Raw genomic sequence first — 20123 nt, 5'->3', positions numbered from 1 at the left:
GTCCTTCTACAAGTTGATATTTTTCAATAAGATGTGCATAAACTCTAAATTTGGGGTAAAATTACATTCCTTCAAAAGTATAAGTGAATTTCAAAGATGCAGCATTAAAGAAAAAGCCAGTATACAATGGAATCAGAACTGGTTCAAATTTCCAGTTCATTTATGTATTAGTTCATGTAAACTTGGAAAAGTTAACATATTTACACCCATTTACTATTCTACAAAAATATTATCACCCACCCAAATTTTTCTCTCTTACTAGAGAGAAAACATGCTGTAAGAAATGAATAAAGCCGATGAATGTGATATTTGCTTAATATGCAGTTTTATGAAAACTAAACCCTGACAGAATATAAATTATACTCAATAAAATAATGATTCTTTTAATAAAAGTTTTAAGATTTATCGACTTTAAAACTATAATTGTTCTAATACTTCAATCCTTTACAACTTCAGAGTTTTGTTTTTTTCCTTAAGTATCTAATATCTGATTCGAAAAAATTCTAACCAAACATATGTAATTATTTTTAAGGCTGTTTCAGTGGCACCACCTCATTACCTTTTTACATTTTTGTTGATGGTATTAATCTTTACAAGGGCTCTAGCTTTTAAGCTAAGCTGAAGCCTTGGTCCCCTAGTGCAGAGTGGTTAAGAACATGGGATTGGAGTCAAATAGGCCCATCCCAATGCCACCACTGTCTACACCACCCAGAACTAGTTATTCAACTTCGCCAATTCTCATACACTTCATTTGTAAAACCAGGATACTGCCTACATCATAATTATTTTAAAATTTATATTAGATAATTTCTGCACAGTGGTTAGCAAAGTCTCAATAAATGGAAGATATACAACTACTCCTCAATGTCCATTTATGATATTCAATTTAAACCCACCTATAATGGTGAATATCTTCAAATGATTTAGTATTATTTATGGCAAATACACAAAGAAAGCCCTCCCCAGTCCTCATGTACTGGTCCCTCATTGCACTGTACTCCTCTTGACCTGCTGTGTCGAGAATATCCAAGAGACAGGTTTCTCCATCAATTACTACTTGTTTTCTGTAGGAATCCTGAGAAAGGAGAAACACAGTCTAGATTATTACACAACTCAAGAAAAAGAACCCAATCCAAAACTGGGCAAATCCCTTTAATAGACATTTCTCAAAAAAAGATATACAAATGGCCAATATGCACATGAAAATATATTCAACATCATTAGGAAAGTGCAAAGCAAAACTACTATGAACTACCACTTTACAGCCACTGGGATAGCTATTATTTAAAAATTTAAAAAATGTAAATAACAAGTGTTAACAAGGATGTGAAGAAACTAGAGCCCTTGTCCACTGCCAATGGAAAGGTAAAATAGTGTAGCCATTGTGGAAAACAATTTGGCAGTTCCTCAAAAAGTTAAATGTAGAATTACCATATGATCCAGCAATTCCAATGCTACTATATATAACCAAAGGAATTGAAATCAGGGACTCAAACAGATATTTGTATGCCAATGTTCACAGAAGCATTATTTACCATAGCCAAAATACAAAAACAATCCAAATATTCTAACAATGAGTGGATAAACGAAATGTGGTATATACATACAGTGGAATATCAGCCAGAAAAAGGAATGAAACTATGATATATGCCACACGATATGGATGAACCCTGAAAACATAATGCTAAGTGAAATAAGCCAGGCACAAAAAGACAAATATCTGTGAATCCACTTATATAAGGTACCTAAAATAGATTAAGTCACAGAGACAAAAAGTAGAGTAGAGGTTACCTAGGGCTGGGGGAGAAGGGGTTCGAGAGTCATTGTTTAATGGGCACAGTGTTTCAATTTGGGATGATGAAAATGTTCTGAAAATAGAGCTAATGGCTGCCCAACATTGTGAGTTTACTTAATGCCACTGAATTGTACACTTAAAAATGGCTCTATTGGTAAATTTTATGCTACATATTTCTTACCACAATTTTAAAAAGGTTTACAAAAAGGTGTTATAAAGAGATTCACCAATGAAAGTGTACCTATTAGTAACAAGACCCAACTTCTTATAAAAGAAAGCAATTATTACAAAAATGGGATAGGTCTACTAACTGTTATTCAGGGTGCTAGAAAAATCAACTACAAATAATTACCATGCATCTATTTTACTTACAGTCAAAGCAATATGGTAAATACTGAGGATTTTAAAGCCCTTATCCATTTCTGTAATCCTGGGAATAGTATCTCACAGCCAAATGGATACTATGATAACTCTGTAATAGAGTAAGACTGTTTTATCTGCAAATTCAGTGAGGCCTCTATTAAAATGGGGAGGAGTGGAGAAAGATGGATATCTTAAAGAGACTATGCAACTCTAAGACTGAGTAAAGAAAAGGGGGTGGGTAATATTAACACTCATTTTTCTCTGACTTTTGATGAATACTTATGCCTAAAAGATTTCACACAGTCTCTACCAAAATAGGCCTCAATAAATGAGGAAAAAGGAATGGTGAACTGTGAAGTCATGGAAGGAGAGATGGGACTGACAATAGATGTAAAGTATAAGCCACGGGCACTGTTTCTTATTGTTCCACATGTGGGCTGTAGCACTAGAGTGTCTCTAGTTCATGAATTACTTTATAAACATTCTATTATTTAAAAAGAGAATGGTCATTAAAAGGCATGTTTTTGATAAAATATTTTTAAATGTTTACAGTAGAACACAAAAATATATATGTGTAACATGATCCCAATAAAAATATTATGTACATATCTACATAAAGGTATCTGTACATATATTTAAAAACTGATGGGATTAAACCAAAATGTTAACAAAGGCTGTCTTTAAAAGAGATAATTTAAGAAATAATTTATCTCTTGCTTATCTTTTTTCTTTTTTCCTAGATGCTATCTTAAATATATTCCTTTTTTTGGCTTTTAATTTTTAAGTGTGAAAGACTACCATATCAGACTATGATCTCATGCTTGTCTTTTAAAGTAAATTGTATTTTCCAAACTTTATAATAAAAGTTAGTTATTTCACCAGTCAGAAAAAAATGGATGTGAATTTATTTTCTAAGCAAGAAGCTCTTTACTAAAACTTTGAACATTTGGTTGAAATTTTATTATTTTAGCCTATTCCCTTAATTAACTACTTGAAAGAACTCTTTTATATTATAAAATTAAAAACCAGTGTTTTTGAAGTATAATGAAATAGCAGGACTTGAGAGCAAAGTACAGTCTCTTAGAGTTAATCCATTCATTATCCAGGTGTGGCTACAGACCAAAGACCTTTCTTTACCTGCTGCTGTCAACTCATATTCTTCACTTAGCAATACTAACCTAAGTTAACCTTATAGTTAGTCAGTTTCCTTAGTCTTTAAATATAAAATGTTCTACCAACAATAAAATTAAAGACCACAGTTTTTAGAGCTACACAAGTCTATACCTAAGGCATGGCTGGGGGACTATTCACCATCTGCCCACATAAAATGTCTCCAAGATGTACCTCAATAAAGTCCCATTTACAAAATTTTCAAATACTTTGTGTTTCAAAAGTACATAATGTAGAATATTAGTAGTTTCTGCATGTATTTCATAATATGTTTCCATGATGAATATTCCATCAAAGGGACTAAGAAACTGGGAAAGCAGTCTCTATTCACCAATCTATCTCATTCCTATTATCTTTTCCCTTCTAAACTCTAATAATATTAAAGTTCTGCATCGCATTCAGTTATTGAAAAAGTAATCTACAACCTACTTATAAACAATGAGTAGAATCTGATTAGAAATAATAGATTTAGGTTAAAACTTCATTATTTCCAAAGTTAATTTTAACTAGTCTTCCTTAGAAGTATAATGTCACTGAGATATAAAAAGGCAATGCAACCTGGTAAAAACTTAAGAACAAAAGTGTTAAAAAGCAAAGTATGGTCTGAAAAGGATAGGTTTGCTGACAAAGCAGAAAGCAAGCACAACAAAAACGACATATAAACACTAAAGATTATGTTCAAACTTCAGGTTAGCCACTAGGAAGAGGATATGGAAGTAGAAAAAACTTAGTCATCAATGTGGAATCTTTCCCAAGATTAGAGTCTAAAGGTTTCAGCACACTACTGCTCACAGGCCAAATCCTGCCTACCTGTTTTTGTATGGCCCATGAGCTAAGAATAGTTTTTATGTTTTTAAATGATTGTTTTTTTTAAAAAAAAAAAAAAAAAAAAGGAAAAACTATGTGACAAAGACCCACATGGTCCTTTACAGAAAAGTCTGCCAATCCTGCTCTACACTACTAAAGTACCTTTTCACAAATCTCAAGTATTCTCAACACATTATTTATTCCTTCTATAATTAAAAAAGAAAAAAAAATCACCACTCTGAGAAAGTACAGGTTATCAAAGCCCAACCAATTTAAAAACACACAGATTCTACAACAAAACTAGTTAAGACTAGAGTAAGAAAAGGATTGAGACTTAACATTCTTAATTAGTATTATTTCCAGCCTTTCAAATAGAACAAAACTTTTAGATCAGGTAAATACAGTTATTAACATCCTTCAGAAATTAGGACAAAATAAAGCCACTTTAACACAATGGAATAAAATATAAAATGAAGGAAAGTTATTCCAAATATTCTCCCTTACTCCCAGCTAAAGTGTTACTGTTTTATTTACTGAAATAGTAAAAAACTTTTCTAAATGAATATACTATGCCAGCAAAAGTTAATCATAGGTAGAATGCAAATATTTCTAGTGATACAATAAACAGTCACAATCCTTTTAGAAAGCGATTAAAGTATTTATCAAGAATCATACAAATACCTTTTAGCCTTTTACACAGTAATGCCACTTCGGGTAAACGACAATAAGGAAATATGATTTATTTCTTTTGAAATGATAGTTATTATAAAGATACACTTAACATGGCATCTTAAAATGTCTTATAGAGAAAAATTACACAGTTATTTAATACTGACCCATGATCTCAAACCATTTATCTATCTTCAAAATATACTCCAAATCCAAGTACCCACCAACAATACCACTATCACTCGGGTCCATAACTATTTTGTCTCATGCAATCTACTGCTACTCCTTCCTTGCAGGGAACCCTGTTGTTACTCTTAAACAATATAGTCTCCACACAGCAGCTAGTAATCATTTTTAATTATTATTTGCTTTAAATGTCATTCATTTGCTTAAAGTCCTCTAACACCATCCTTTCATTCTTAAAAATAAAATCCAAAGGACTTATCACTCTCCCTCCTGGGCACTTGTTTCTTTCATAGCATGTTTTATACTTTGTAATTATGTAATTATTTGTGTAATTGTTTTTAGTCTATGTTCCGTACTATCCTCTAAACCCCATCATGGTTAGGCTCACATATGTTTAGCCCACCATTATATACTCTAGGCATAAGTCTTAAACACAGTAGGTAATCAGTCTATTGAATAAATTAATGAATACAATGTAAATATCCGCAGACACTACGAAACTGTCTTATCAAAATAAGCACAAGTTTAATATATTTTAAATTATACTAAAATGCCATAAAACTTTAAATTATAATATGTTGAGCATTTTGATAAATATATTCAAGCAAGTTTTATATAAAATTTTAATGTAAAAATGTACACCAAACAATAAAGATTTTAAAATATTTATGGGACAAAAGAGAGCAGGATTGCAGAGAGAACCTGCCTTCAACTGTATTAAGTTTTATATCTTGAAAAAGAAAAGGACTGAAACCAAATGTGGCCAATGTTAAAGATATCAAAAAGGTTGTTGATATATACATGTTTATATTACTTTTTCATATAGCATTAAGAGTATACCCACTTCATTACCACTAACAATTGATTTTATATTTTTATTTTTATTTAAACTTCTGTCAATTTGTTACGCTAAAATTTCTTGTTTTAATATTCATTTCTTTGAGGACTAATATATGTCAGGTTTTTTTTTTATATATTTTCGTATTTATTCCCATCACTTTTGCCTGTTTGGAATTTCCTCTTATTTGCACTGACTTGTATAATGTTTTTTCAAAAGTGTTTTCCAGTTTATTAATATGCCTTTAAGTGTTGTTTTATGTATAGAAACTTCTCTTTAGATCCAGTAGAGGAACTTGGAAGTTAAGACTAAATCATTTAAGAGATTAAATTCATTGACCAGGACATCATTTTGTCATTTTTCTATTATAATTAATGATAACCAGTCACTCCATATGTTATCTTTTAACATACTCAATTTAGTTTTCTAACTCAGGCAGTAACTCTGACATGGGAAGGCACACAGTAAACGAAAATTAAAGAAAGTAATAATTTTTACTAATGGTAACTATATTATTATTAATAGTAATTCTAACAGCCAACATTTACTGAGCCCTTCCTTATATGTCAGATACTATGATAAGCCTATTACAAGCATTATCCCATTTAATTTGTCTTCATGCTGCTGATTCCATCAGATGCTCTTATAAATATGACTAGGACTACTGAAAATGTCAGCTAAAGTATTAAGGATTTACTCTTGAATTGTTTGTAAAGTTTTTCTTAATGTGTTAAGTATTTAATATTTTTCATGTACTACTAAATAACACTGATAGGGAAAAATGAGAAACCTTTACTCTCTTGATGTTCAAGTATTTTGTAACTTCTAAAAGATTATTTGAACCCATCACAGAACGATGTGTTCCACACTACTGGTTATAAGCCATCAAAGGTTGTTGTAGACAGCTAATTCTTAAAAACAGAAACATCTCTCATTTACTCTAAGCCATTGTTCCTTCAGTTGTATTAATGTGTAAATAACACACAGGACTTTGTATACAGATTAGAACTGAAGATCATGAAAATCTCTTTATAAAATGAAAAATTATAAAATCCCTTCATAGCAGTGCTATAAAAAGTCTACTGTATTATTTTATATATTACACTGCACATGCTATTCTAGGCAAAAAAGGTAAGGGGCAGGCCACCAGCTGCCAGGAGCTATACAGCAACCATAGTATCCTATCCTTATAAAAATCACTGGGCATTTGCACTTGAACTCCTTTTTGCAAAACCAGTCAGAGTATTTCAAAATAAATATGATGGAGGAGGATAAGCTCCAGGGAAGGAAAGCTAAGACTGAGGGTTACGAAGGATTTCTGTTTAGACTAGGGAGGAAGGGCGTTAAAAGAGCTTGTTTTCATGACCAAATTTTTGATTAAGACATTTATTAAAAGTAAGAATAAAGAAAACAAAGACTTCTCTACAATGACAGATAATTAAAATAATAATTTCGAATCTTAGCTTAAGACTGAAAAAAATAAAGTGAAACAGTTTCAAGAGATAAAACTGATTCAACGACCTGAATAAACTCAAGGAAAATTTGCTCCCTAACGAGTTTGAAATAAGGATATTATATAAAGCATATGTCTGTAACCTGTTGACATCATGTGGCATTCTCCAACAAATTATCACTTAGTGCCATGGTCAGAATATGAGACTAAATCAATCATGGATCTAAATTAATTATAAATGCTAATATATTTTCCATGTTTTGTATTATATATCTCTCAGCTATTTTTTTAATTGGCCTGGTACTAATTTCTTTATCCAAGATATATCTGCATTATCCAATTTGTTGAAGCTTTAAAAGGGGAGAAGAATGTAAATAATCTAATGGCATCTAATACGTTAGGGACTTTTCTCCCTCAAAAATGAATATTTACTTTTCCCTCTCAAATAGTATATGCTCATTTTAAAAAACCAAATACTACAGAGAATGAATGTTTGGCATATGTCCTGCCATATTTTATGTTTGCATTCACATTGTTTTTAAATAAATGGAATCATATTCTACACAATGTGCTATGACACACCTTCACTTAAATAATGGACACTTTTCAATGTCAGCACCTATATAGACCTACATGGTCCTTTAAACAACTGTAAATTTGTAGAGATATACACCAATTACTTCCCCCTACCCCTACTGGTAGACATGTAGATTTTTTCCATTAAAAAAACAAAAAAAACATTGTAATAAAGATTCCTGTGTATTCACCTTGAACACTTATCCGGCTGAATTCTTGGGATAAATTCCCAAAAGTGGTCAAAGAACACGTAGCTTGCATTTTGATACATACTGCCAAACTGACCTACAGACGTTTGTAAGGCTGTTTTTCCACTTATTGCATAAATAGTATACATTTCTCTATACTCTTCCCAGCACTGTTATTCCAATCTTGGCCAATATGAAAGTAAAAATATGCTGTTTGTTTGAACTTGCATTTCTATGTTAATGAAATATCTTTTTTATGTCTTATTTGTTGTATTTTTTTGGTGGATACATTGGCTATTTATATCCTTTGCCCCTCTTTTTCCCATTTTGATGTTTCCTTTTTTCTATGTTATATAATATTAATATAATGTTTTCCAAGATTTCCGTTTGTCTTGTAGTTTTGTTAATGATGTCTTAATTTTTATGTAAACAAATAGCTCAACCTTTACCTAAATGTTTTCCTAAATGGTTTAAGAATATTTTGAAAATAAAAAGGACTCCTATTTTTCTCAATGGAGAAAAAATTATCATAATTCCACAAATAAAGAAGTTAACCTAATGTTAACTCAATCTGTGTTATTTGGATAATACTGCAAGAACCAGGAATTAAGACTAACATTATCATTTTTATTTCAACACTGTCTAATATTTAACATTAAAATTTATACGAGGTAGAACCAGGATTCTCACCATGGGAGAACAAAGATATGGAGGGAAGTGAGAAAGAATGAACTCATGATTTTTTAAATGAAATGTGTCTTAGCTCTGTCCCTTGAAAGGGTCTAGAAGTAGTGACATACCAATAGCAATACACATATCTAACATTCGGGATATTTCTAAATATCATTTCCCATCCAGGGTGGGGATATATGGAAAGAACAAGGTGAACTTGGAACGCATTGTGCCAGAAAGTAAGGAAGGGGACATGTCAAAAGGATACAGCAATCAGACTGAAAAGAATGCCACTGGCTATATCAAAAACAAATTTGAGAATCAGTATGAAGAATCACAGTAGTAGACTTTAACACAATGAATAAAAAAAGAATCCATTAGTCCATATTGATATAAATAAGATAAATCAAATAAATATACAAGAAGACAAAGAGAGCTCTTATTTATGGTAGATGTCAACTAATAAATGTAGAAATGACAGAGTTAGAAGATTACTTACCATTTTGCAACTCCTGTGGTAGTAATTAATTTTGGTGAGAATTATCAGTGGATGCTACATCCCACTGGGTGCAAATATGTTGGGGAACAGGATATTTATAGTCTCAAAGTATCTACCCACATATATAATTATAAGAAACCGAGGATAGCTTTACAGAAAAAAAAAACAGACATCGCCTTAACCAAATAATCAATGTTAACATCAACAATAATGGGACAAACCAGCATCATGTGCCTCCTGATGCGATGCACAGAGAATACAACATCACTTATGTAGTATTCCTGCCAAAACTCTTTAAACTGAATTTGAACACAATCAAACAATAAGATAGAACTAAACAAAAGGATATTCTAAAAAACAGCTGGCCTGAATTTTCAAAAAGTATCATTGTCATGAATGACTAAGAAAAGCTGAGAAACTGATCTAGATTAAAATAGATTTTAAGACCTGACAACTAATTTTTTGATTCTGGATTGGGGGGGGGAGGAATTGCTAAAGGGCATTCTGGGAACTGATAAAATTTGATTATGGACTATGTATTAGATAATGTATTGTATCAACAGTGATTTCCTAAATTTCATCATTGCACGTAGTCATACAAAGAAATGCTCTTATTAGAAAAAAGTCGGCAAACTTTTCTATAAAGGGCCAGATAGTAATCGGTGTCTGGTGCGACTAATCAACTCTGTCATTGTAATGTGAAAGCAGCCACTAACAATACATAAACACACAAGCATGGCTGTGGTCCCATAAAACTTTATAAAAACAGACAGCAAACAATCAGGTCATAGCTTACATACCCCTGTGTTAGAAAATAAAGTTTAGAGGTAAAGAGTAATAATGTGCGCAATGTACTCTCAAATAGTTTGGCAAAAATAACTAATATGTATTCAAGTACGTATGTGCATGCTATATACATGCATATATACATTACACACATATAAAGAAAAAGCAAGTATGTCTCATTTATGGGTAACAAGTATCCACTGTACTATTTTTTTTTTTTTTTTTTTACTATTTTTCCATAGGTTTGAAATTTTTCAAAATGAAAAGTTAAAAAATTACCTAAGGTAAGCACTGTCCTCACTCCTCTCAAATACTTTATTTTTATTACCCATTTCTGCTAAATTTATTACATTAAGATCACAATAACATAACTGTTTCATAAACCTAGGCACTATGAGCTAATATAATTAAGAGAAGCAAGAAATCTATTGCCCTTCTAAAGCATAAAGCCTCTAAATTAAGTTATATATAATTAGGGTTATTGTCTAACTGCTGTTCAAAATATATCTAAGACAAATAAGCTCCATGAAAGCATCGATTTGGTCCCTTCTGCTCCTCAATGTGTCTCCAGACCCTAGGAAGACTGCACGGTACAGAATGGGCACTGAATAATATTTATGGAATTCAGGAATTAGTGGCAATGTTAAAACCAGAATCTTAAGAGATGCCAAACCATAACTTTTTTTTCCTTTCACTTATTTCCATCACCAATTTTTGTTCGTATGTTTTTAAAGCTTTCTATTTACAAAAACCCAAGTTAGAATAAAACATGTCCAATAATTTTTAACATTCAGGTCTAAATAAATGGTTATTACTATTAGGTAAATACTTATTCTTAAATTGACGTAAATACAGTGCCTCAATTTTGTGTTAGTTTATTCTAAAAATCAGGTACTCACAATTCTACAGTCCTATAAAAATCTAGAAAATGTAAACTTTCATAATTTGTCACTTGTGAATCGGCCCTTCCTAACACCCCATGTAACACATCACTAATCTCTGAACTCTATAAGGTGCTCCTGTGAGCAGATAAAGAAATTCAGAGCCACAGTGCCACTTTTTATTCCCTCAAACAAAATTACCTCAATCAGTAATAACAATGAAACCACCCTATTTTTTCTTATACCACCTCATTTCCTTTCTTAGTTAAAAACAATCACCTACATATTTAGTTAGGCCCAACTAGTCCACAATAATCTTAATATTAGCAAAGTAAACTCATACTTTAGATCTTTAAAAAATTAGTTATATAAAGTAAAACTTTTAAATAAAATTTCTATTTATAAATTGATTATACCCATAATTTAAATAAAAAACATCCAAACTTAGTATGTATTTCATTTTTATTATAAAAGAAAGTTAAGTTGACCAGTAGAGGGCACTCACTAGAAAGGAGGAAGAACTGGCCAGAGTCTTGAAGAGAAATGCATTTACAAAATTGCTATGTGTACTTTATTTTTAAAATAGAATGTTTTAATAAAGTGCTAAAGTAAGCTAACATATATAACATATTACTGGTTAGAAAAGGTAAAGTTTAAATTATAATATGTTAGAAAATCTAACAGAAACCTCATTCAGGGTCTTGAATTTAACAAGATGGATGCTTAAGGGATGCTTAAAGCTAGATGTAGCATACATTAAAGTCTCAAACTCAGCACTACTGACATTTTGGGCCAGGTAATTATTTATTGTGGGGGCTGTCCTGTATACTACCCACTACAGGCACCAGTAGCAGTCCCCCTCCCCTGAAGTGGTGACAACAAAAATATCTGAGATATTGCCAAATGCCCCTGAGAGGCAAAGTCATCCACCTGCTCCTCATTGATAACTACCAATACATACATATAAAACCAAAAAAATAACAGCTTACAAGATTACATAATTTTTTTAACACTACTCTTCAATACTGGTATATTACAAATTATCTCTCTATACCTTATTCAGCAAATAAATTCCATAATTAATACGGAAAAACAAAAAAAAAAACAGAGAAAATTATAAATCTTTTTGATTATAGCTTAAAGCACTAAAGACAAAACAAATCAATCCAATTACAAATCCATTCTTCCTTAGTGAATAGGAAACTATTTCATCAAAGAAGGGAATAATACTTGGACTGAATTATAAGTGTCATATTAACAGAACCATGCAAATGTGAATGAATTAGAGCCTGAAAAAAACAACTTCTTTCTATATCTATTTTTACTAGCATGTTATATCCAATAGATATACAATATGCATTTGCTAAATGATCAACTACTCATTCTAAACTCTATAACTACTTGTATTTTTTAACCCCAATTTTTTTTCTTCAAAAAAGTTTTCCCTTACTAAATACATTTCAGAAACATGTTTTGATAACAGTTAAGTAATCTCTAAACTATAAAAACATATTATTTCTAGCTTGGTATTCTATTTGGGGGATTGCTCTGAGTTTGAATAATCTTGCACCACTAACGAAGTATTTCATTATCTCTGGAACTCTTTGATGGACTTCATAAAAGATAAAGGTAAAAATTTTTCAGAATGGAAGCAAAGGTGGCTATCACATGCATAGTTTCAAATATAAACATAATCCATGTATGCATCATACCTGTCTAATTCTATATCCTATCTCTGCCATTAAGATGCCATTAGATAATATGTAAGTTCAAATTTTGGTATACTGATACATTTGAATCAGCCTCCGCTATTAAATATTTCTTAGCTGGAAGGCTAATTTTTCATTTTTAAGACATTTTAATGGTACACAGGAAATTCCACTTAACTTGGTTGTAGAAAACTTAAGATGCCACTACTTACTAGCTAAGTATCCTTAAGCAAGTTACGGCCTCCATTTTTATCTATAAAATGAAAGAAACAATGACTACCTTTCTTACTTATCTCATAGTATAAATCTCTGCAAATCCTAAACCACTAGAAAATGTGGTATTACTTGACTAAATATTTTTTCTCATCTATTTCCATTTCTTTTAATACAGAAAAACAGGTTAGAATTCCAAATGTGCAAACTCTATGTCTTCTCTCATTTTCTCTGATACATTATTCACCAATGAAAACCTAACAGAGTAGCAATATTGCTATTCTCTAACTTACAAAATCAAGTCAGCACTTTTGCTTAACTATTTATTAAAATAAACTACAAAATTCTCTTGCCTTTCTTGCAGTTGAAATAAACACTAAGAATTTAATGTGCCAGATGCCTCTTCCCAGGAGGCTAAACTAGTGAGGGAACACCAGTTTCAAAAATCACAGGTAATCGATGTTCCAAAGTCAGGTTTTTGGGTTTGGCAGAAATCATAATCGAGTTATGGGTTTGAGTTTATAAACTTTTTCTACCTTTCCTCAAAATAAACAATTAAATTTTAACTTTAGCTCTTTAAGATTTATATTGCACTTAAACAATTTTGACTAAAAGGTTTCCTAATCTATTTTATCACATTACCACACATATACTATTCATGACCTCTGACAGGAAACAGTGTAATGGAACTCCTCATATTTTCAGAGAAGGAGGAGGATACTTCTGCTAAAACCATCTTCCAAAATCCCAGTAAAACTTCCATGCCTAACCTGAATTCTATTTAAAACTTCCTTTTACTTCTGATTTAAATGGTGGAGTATGCCAAGTGGCTTTGGCTTTAGAACTGAGTGAGCTATTTAATCCTCTTCGAAGAAACAAAACAAAACAAACCATCATACATCACTGAATTGACTTGTAAAGAGAAAATAGAGACTATTAGATAGGTGTTCTACTTCGGTTAGACTTCCCCTTTACTAATGGAAATTCTTAAACTTGGAAGCCAAATAAAAGTTGCTTCTATGTTTAAATCAAATCTTTGTAAATAAGTGTTATTTCTCCGCTTTTTTTCCTGCAGTACCAAAAATATTTGATATTTTCTTATAAAACTTATCTATCAATCCTCAAAGTTCTAAACCATATAAACATCTTCCCAAGACCACTAATGCCCTCAGAATATAACTCAGTGCAGTCAAAATGTTTCTTCAAGGCATTACGAAACACTGTCCCTTAACAGGGCATTTGACAGCATATTACCTTAACAAGGCATTCTAGATTACAAAGCCTGGGACGCAGAGAAGGTTCTGGGAAACTTTTCCGAGCTGATTAAAAAACTGGTATATCAAATCTAGAATAAAAGGAAGGGGTCCAGGATTGCTTATCCTGAGGTAAAGAAGTCTAAGAAATAATCTAACAACATAAGTCTATTTCAAAGACAAAGCAATATCCTTATTTCCATCTCCATTGATGTTAAACTTAACATGAAAATTTAGATTATGCATAAAATACATAATAATTACATCATAGAAATGAGTTAATGAGGACAGTTCTATTACCCCTTCCTAAAGGTCTTTAGGATTAAATTAATCCTTATCTGCTTGATACTACCTGACCTCTCAAGGTCTCTTCCAGGCCTTTATTTTATCGTTTTGCTGTTGGTCTTTACTTTGGTAATTTTTCATTAAGCTAAAAAAGTCTGAAAATTATTCATTAATTAATTTGTAATAAAAACAATTCTACCATTTCCTTAGTAAATTAAAAAGGACCACAAAGGATTGGCAGTTGTAACCTTATATATCATCTGATATATATAAGCAAAGAATGAGCTTATAAAAATGCATCAAGTAGCTATAGGCTCTCCACTACTTAGATATGAAAAGAAAACAAGGAAATACTATTACCTTTTTTAATCAACGATCAAAAGATTGCATTTCACCAGTATAATTCAACTCTTAACATGTGACATCAAAAAAAAAAAAAACCATAAAAACAGTAGCTACACTTAAAAAAAATTACTGTTAGGTACAGATAAGATGTAAATTTCCATTTTTACCCTCTCATAAACTCTGATATATACTTCTATATCAAAATGTACATATGCTAATACAAAATGAACATCATGGATCTTGAGATTCTTCTGCAAGAAGGGCTCTCCAATATCTATGGTTACCTATAACTTCAGAATAAAGCCTAGGAACCCAGAAAAAAAGCCTGATAACTTAATAAAATTATTTTCAGTGTAATTATCTTATAATAAATAGTCATAAAAATGATCAAGAAAATCTTTTTTTTTTTGGTACCCAAACGATGGGCCTGCACAAATCAATATGCATAATATTAAAACAAGATTTACCTCTATCGTAGGATCATATTCATCCACAAAGTGATTCTGAATTAGCTGTATCGTCAAGGCACTCTTGCCTACGCCACCAGCTCCAACTACCACAAGTTTATATTCAGTCATTTTCAGCAGGCCTTATAATAAAAATAATAAAAATATGACTAAATTAGAACATGTGTCACACATGAAGTTAATATAACCTGAACATTCTATCAACACCTTTTAACACAAATTCACCTTTATATGGAAAATCATTTCAAAATATCTCACAAAATTCAATGAAAATAGAGACTATAACATAGGTGGTCTACTTCAGTTGGACCACCTATAGTGACCTATTATATAGGTGGTCAAACTTCAGTTGACCACAGATATGTACTGTGATAAATTGCACTACATTCACAAACTCCCACATCAACATTTGAGAAAAATGCCAAGTACAAAGTTCTTTTATATTCAGGTTGTTCTCTCTAAATAGCCAGTCTGCTGTTCTGTAGCAGTTAATGGCTCTCAAAGGAACATGCCATGACTCTACTCAGTACAAGTGTCTAGCACAATGCTATATACCCTGTGGACACACCCACGCAAAACTGTTGACAGCTATCTCTACAGTATTCCTAGTTGGCTCTGGCCCCTAAGAGTTACAAGTGGATATGCTGAGTGTCTTTGTTGGAGCAAAGGGCTATAGAAAACTTTAAAAAGCACTATCGTGGGTAGTTCTCCTGGATAGTTAGCAAGAATCAGACAGGGTGTGTTGGGATGGGGGGGGGGGTAATTATCAAATAAAGCTTAACTGTGAGTGAGGAAATAAAAACTGAGACACCAAAGCAGATAAAGACAAAATTTGATGACATTTTATCTGTAAAATATCAGCTGGGGTAAATAATGGTGTAAAAATTAAGAGAACTTTGAGAATTTTGAACTATTTACTATTGTTGACTTGATCATCAATCACAATATATAATCCTATATTACTAGTGCTGAAAAACAGCACTCTGCATAAGAAAAATATAATCATATAAACTTTAAATATAAGCACTGCTTTTAGTGAGACAATTTAGAAAAATAAGTGAATATTTCTCAATAATCCATGTGACTTATTCTTTGCATCTTGTACATTGTATCGAGACATACAACTTGTAAGGTTAACAGCACAAGACAGAAAGTATTCTTTAGTCAGACGTTTCAAACTTTTTGAAATAAAATAAATTTATTTATCTCCTTTCCCTTAATAACATATTATTATAAACAAGGAACTGAGAAATGGCACATTATTTAGTCCCAAATTAATGAATGTGCAGATATTAACACTATATTCTTGAAGCATCCTACTTACTGAAGACCAAGTTATCCAAATAGGCACCAAAAAAAAAAAAAAAAAAGATAATATGGTTTTCCAAATGATAACATACTAACCACCTCCTCACCCTATTTCTAAACCTTCTCACAAAGAGCAGACAGGCTAGACAACTGTTATATCACAGACTGTCATATTACAACTCCCTGACTTATTCTGTGCCACCCAGCTTTACCTGGCTCTTGTCTAGGGCTACCTAGGGAGCCACTACAAACATGTTATCTTATTCTGTTTGCTCCCACTTTCTATTCCAAACATAAGTCCTTACAAATGGGATAGATGAGAATCACATCAAAACGTATGCTCTAACTCGCTGCTCACCAAGCTCCACAAAACAATTTAGACAGCCTAGAAAAGTAGTTCTCTCTCAAACATGGTCCAGGAACCTATTAGGGTTTCTAAGGTTTCTGGGGGATCCAAGAGGTTAAAACTTTTAACATAATACTACTACAATGTTAATACCTTTCCACTCCTGCCCTTTCACAAGTCTACAGTATTGTTTTCCAGATGTGTGAACACAATAGACTGAATGCAGAAGCAGATAAGAGGATCTGGATGTCATCAATTGAGCCATACAATTAAGGAGATTTGCAAAAGTGTGAAACAATGCCACTATTCTAATTTTTGGTTTTGTTTTGAAAAAGTCATTTTTTATAAAATGCCCTTTATGTTATCAAGTAATGGGCTTATCATTTCTATTTTTTAAATGAATTAATAAATGTTTAAAATTCTCAGTCTTCATTTCTATGATGATAAATATTGACATACCCCATATTGGGATCTTCAGTAATTTTGAAGAGTGTAAAGGGGTCCTTATAACCAAAAAGTTTGCCAGCCTAGATCCTGTGGATACTGGATTAGAGAAAGCTTAGCTGTATATATGTGTGAACTCTGAGACAAACACACCTTCTGGTCTACTTGTTTATCCAGTGGCTGTTTCTGGAAAAAAAAAAAAAAATCCTTAAACTGGACTTTAAAAATCGAGTAACACTTAAGTCCATTAGAGAAAACTGGGTTCCCAAGTAGACTTACTGAATATCACATGCCAGAAGGAGCCACCTCACCCAAAGCTACAAAAGCTAGCAAGAGGTGGAACTGTGACCGGAACCCAACATTTTGGTAAAGAAAAAAATTTCGACTTTTATTTGTCATAAAACTGAATTCTACCATCTCTTTAACCCAAGGTATGCCTATGGATGGCTAGTCTCAAAGCAAGTAATACTGACATCAATCATACTTGATGTCTATAGTCTATTACATGTTCGAGTCAGCAGTTTGGACCTCAGTCACCTAGCAGTGACGTCACTCATATGGTTGATTCTGAGATAATGATTATGAACACTTTTTCCCTTTGTAGTTTTTTAAATGATTTTTTTCCATTACAAATGTAATGAGTATATTGTGTGAAAATCAGAAAACATCTTTTTGTTGTTAACCCCTTGTTTTGATGGATATCAAGATTTAAGAAGGCTAGCTTATTTCAATTAGTTGTCTGGCAGATTGGTACAATTAACTCTTGTAAGTTTAAAAAATTGTGTGTGCTGTTTTAAGAGAACTGTAATAAGTCTTGAGATGGGGGTCAAATTTGTAAGGATGAGGGTGATACAGAAGAGATAAAGGAAAGGGCAAGGCAGGCAAATTAAACTTAAAGTATAATTTTGGCTATTACTGTCTATACTCAACTAGCAAGGGAAAAGCCCTGCTTCTGCTCTGCGGGTTTTCTGCGTGTGTTTTAACTTGACAAAGCAAAACAGACCTTCTGGGATTAACTTTTTCCTTTTCACTAAGTCAAAGGCTTTACGTTGTAGGGTGTTGGCCACCTGTTCTTCCACCACCATCTATCTCTACCTCCACCTCCTCCTTTGTAGCCACAGCAATGTCACAGCCCATACATGGGGGAGGGGAGCAGTCAGGAACTCGGCTGCAGATGCATTTTTTCCCAAACACAATAACCTCAAACAGTGTGGTCTCTAAGCACTTTCCTCTGCTCTTCCAAAACGTGACCTCCCCTCCTTACTCATATATGCCCCTACACACTGAAATGGACCACTATCCGTCCAGTCTGCGCTCGAGGGAGAAGTTTATTTCCTCGTCCTAGAGATGCTAGATGCAGCAGAGAAGGCAGTTACCGAGGCAAGCCGAGTGCTGGGTAGGGAGGAAGAGGTGCGGGAGCGAAGGGAGAGAGGGAGAGGGAAAGACGACGAGGGGGAGGGGAGACTGGAGCGCAACGGGAGTAACCTCCACCGCACCCGAGCGCCCGAGGGGCAGCCTGCCTGGCCCGCGAGTTTCTCCCCGGCCGCCTCCAGCCGTGGCTCTCGGGGAGGAGGAAGGAAGGGGTTCCCCGTCCAGGAAGCAGCACAAGCGGCGGCCGCCTCTAGCCTCACCCTCCTCAGCACCGCACCGCCTATTTCTCATTCCCCGCGTCGCCGCGTCCCCGCGCCTCCGCCTGCAGACCCCCCAACGGCGTCCGCCCGCCCTTCCGTGCTCCGCGCCCTCGCCCTCTCCCCGCCCCCCTGGGGACCCCTAATTCATTCACTTGCCGCCGGCCCCGCCCGGCGCGGGCGAGGAGGGTCGGGACCGGGGCAGGGGCCCAAGAGGGGTGGTCCACTCCATACCTCTCTCCCGCACCTGGGAGCCGCCGAGCCTCTGGCCCCCGCCGCGCCTTCAGTGCCTGCACTGCGCTCGCTCCCAGTCCGAAATGGCGAGGGCCGGGAGTACTGGCCGAGCAGCCGCCGCCGCCGCCGCCGCCGCCACCACTACCACAGCCGCTGTGCCTCCGCCGCCGCGGCCGCTGCCTAGGGAAATCGAGCTCCGAGCACACCGATGAGTTCGGGGCCGGGCGGCCGCAGAGGGCAGAGCTATCGACGCGCTCGGCGCTCGATTCCTCTCCAGAAGGGCGTGCGGGGAGGGAGCGGCCGAGGGCGGTGTGGGAAGAGCGCGAGCCGGCGAGAGCCGCCGGGGACGAGGAGGGGGCCGGGCCGGCGGAGGAGGAGGAGCGGGGGCCGGGCCGGCGGAGGAAGGCGGTGGCGGCGGAGGGTGGCAGAGCCCGGCGGGCGCAGCGGGAGGGTCTGGGCGGTGTCTCCGTGGGGGGCGCTGCTGAACCCACGCGGCGACCCGCCCCCAGGCTTTCGCCGCAAAGCCCGACCGGCAGCCGCAGATTAGGACACCGGCCGGCTCTCCGTCGGCCACACACACATCAGAGAGACACTATAAGTGACGCCGCAGCAACCCTATCGGGTCCACACCGAGAAGCTGCGAAACCCTGCCACCTCTCGGGGTCGGCCTACACTTGTGCACATTCATTTACTGTCATTTATTGCATGGACATAAACCCGCAGTCACCAAATGTGGGAGGAAGAAACCGAGCTGTCAGTCCCTCACCCTGGGGCTTTCTAATCTTAGGTAGGTTATTACCAGCCTCAACACTCGGGCTGGGAGCCTAGAGCCCAGGCCCAAACAAACCTGACAAACCCTTTCCTCACTAATCTTATAGGGGAGAAGGGTCTGTGGTTTTCTGTTGTTTCTATGGCTATTTTGAAGCCACCACGGGTCTTCCTAGACAGGGACCTCAAAGGTACCTATTGCCCTCGACGGCATAAGCAGAAGACAAGTTATTTTTAAGT

The 20123-nt window shown here is 34.9% G+C and overlaps 1 protein-coding gene across 3 annotated transcripts in view; it reads right to left on the bottom strand.

Moving 5' to 3' along the window:
- The window catches only part of KRAS (KRAS proto-oncogene, GTPase), a 35473-nt gene extending 16174 nt beyond the window's left edge, over window positions 1–19299 (bottom strand). For 2 of the 3 annotated variants that reach the window (XM_016119228.2, XM_016119227.2), the window contains exons 1-3: window positions 19116–19262; window positions 15156–15277; window positions 897–1075 (exon numbers count right to left, since the gene is read on the bottom strand). In XM_016119228.2, coding sequence (XP_015974714.1) covers window positions 897–1075; window positions 15156–15266 — 290 coding nt within the window. In that variant the 5' untranslated portion in view covers window positions 15267–15277; window positions 19116–19262. Of the gene's footprint in view, window positions 1–896; window positions 1076–15155; window positions 15278–19115 lie in introns of all 3 variants that reach the window. The other variant, XM_036236851.1, reaches the window with a different exon arrangement.
- Window positions 19300–20123: the final 824 nt, after the last annotated feature.

Source organism: Rousettus aegyptiacus, unplaced genomic scaffold, assembly GCF_014176215.1.
Source record: "Rousettus aegyptiacus isolate mRouAeg1 unplaced genomic scaffold, mRouAeg1.p scaffold_m13_p_2, whole genome shotgun sequence".
Lineage (NCBI taxonomy): Eukaryota > Metazoa > Chordata > Mammalia > Chiroptera > Pteropodidae > Rousettus > Rousettus aegyptiacus.
This window is presented reverse-complemented; position numbering and strand designations above follow the sequence as displayed.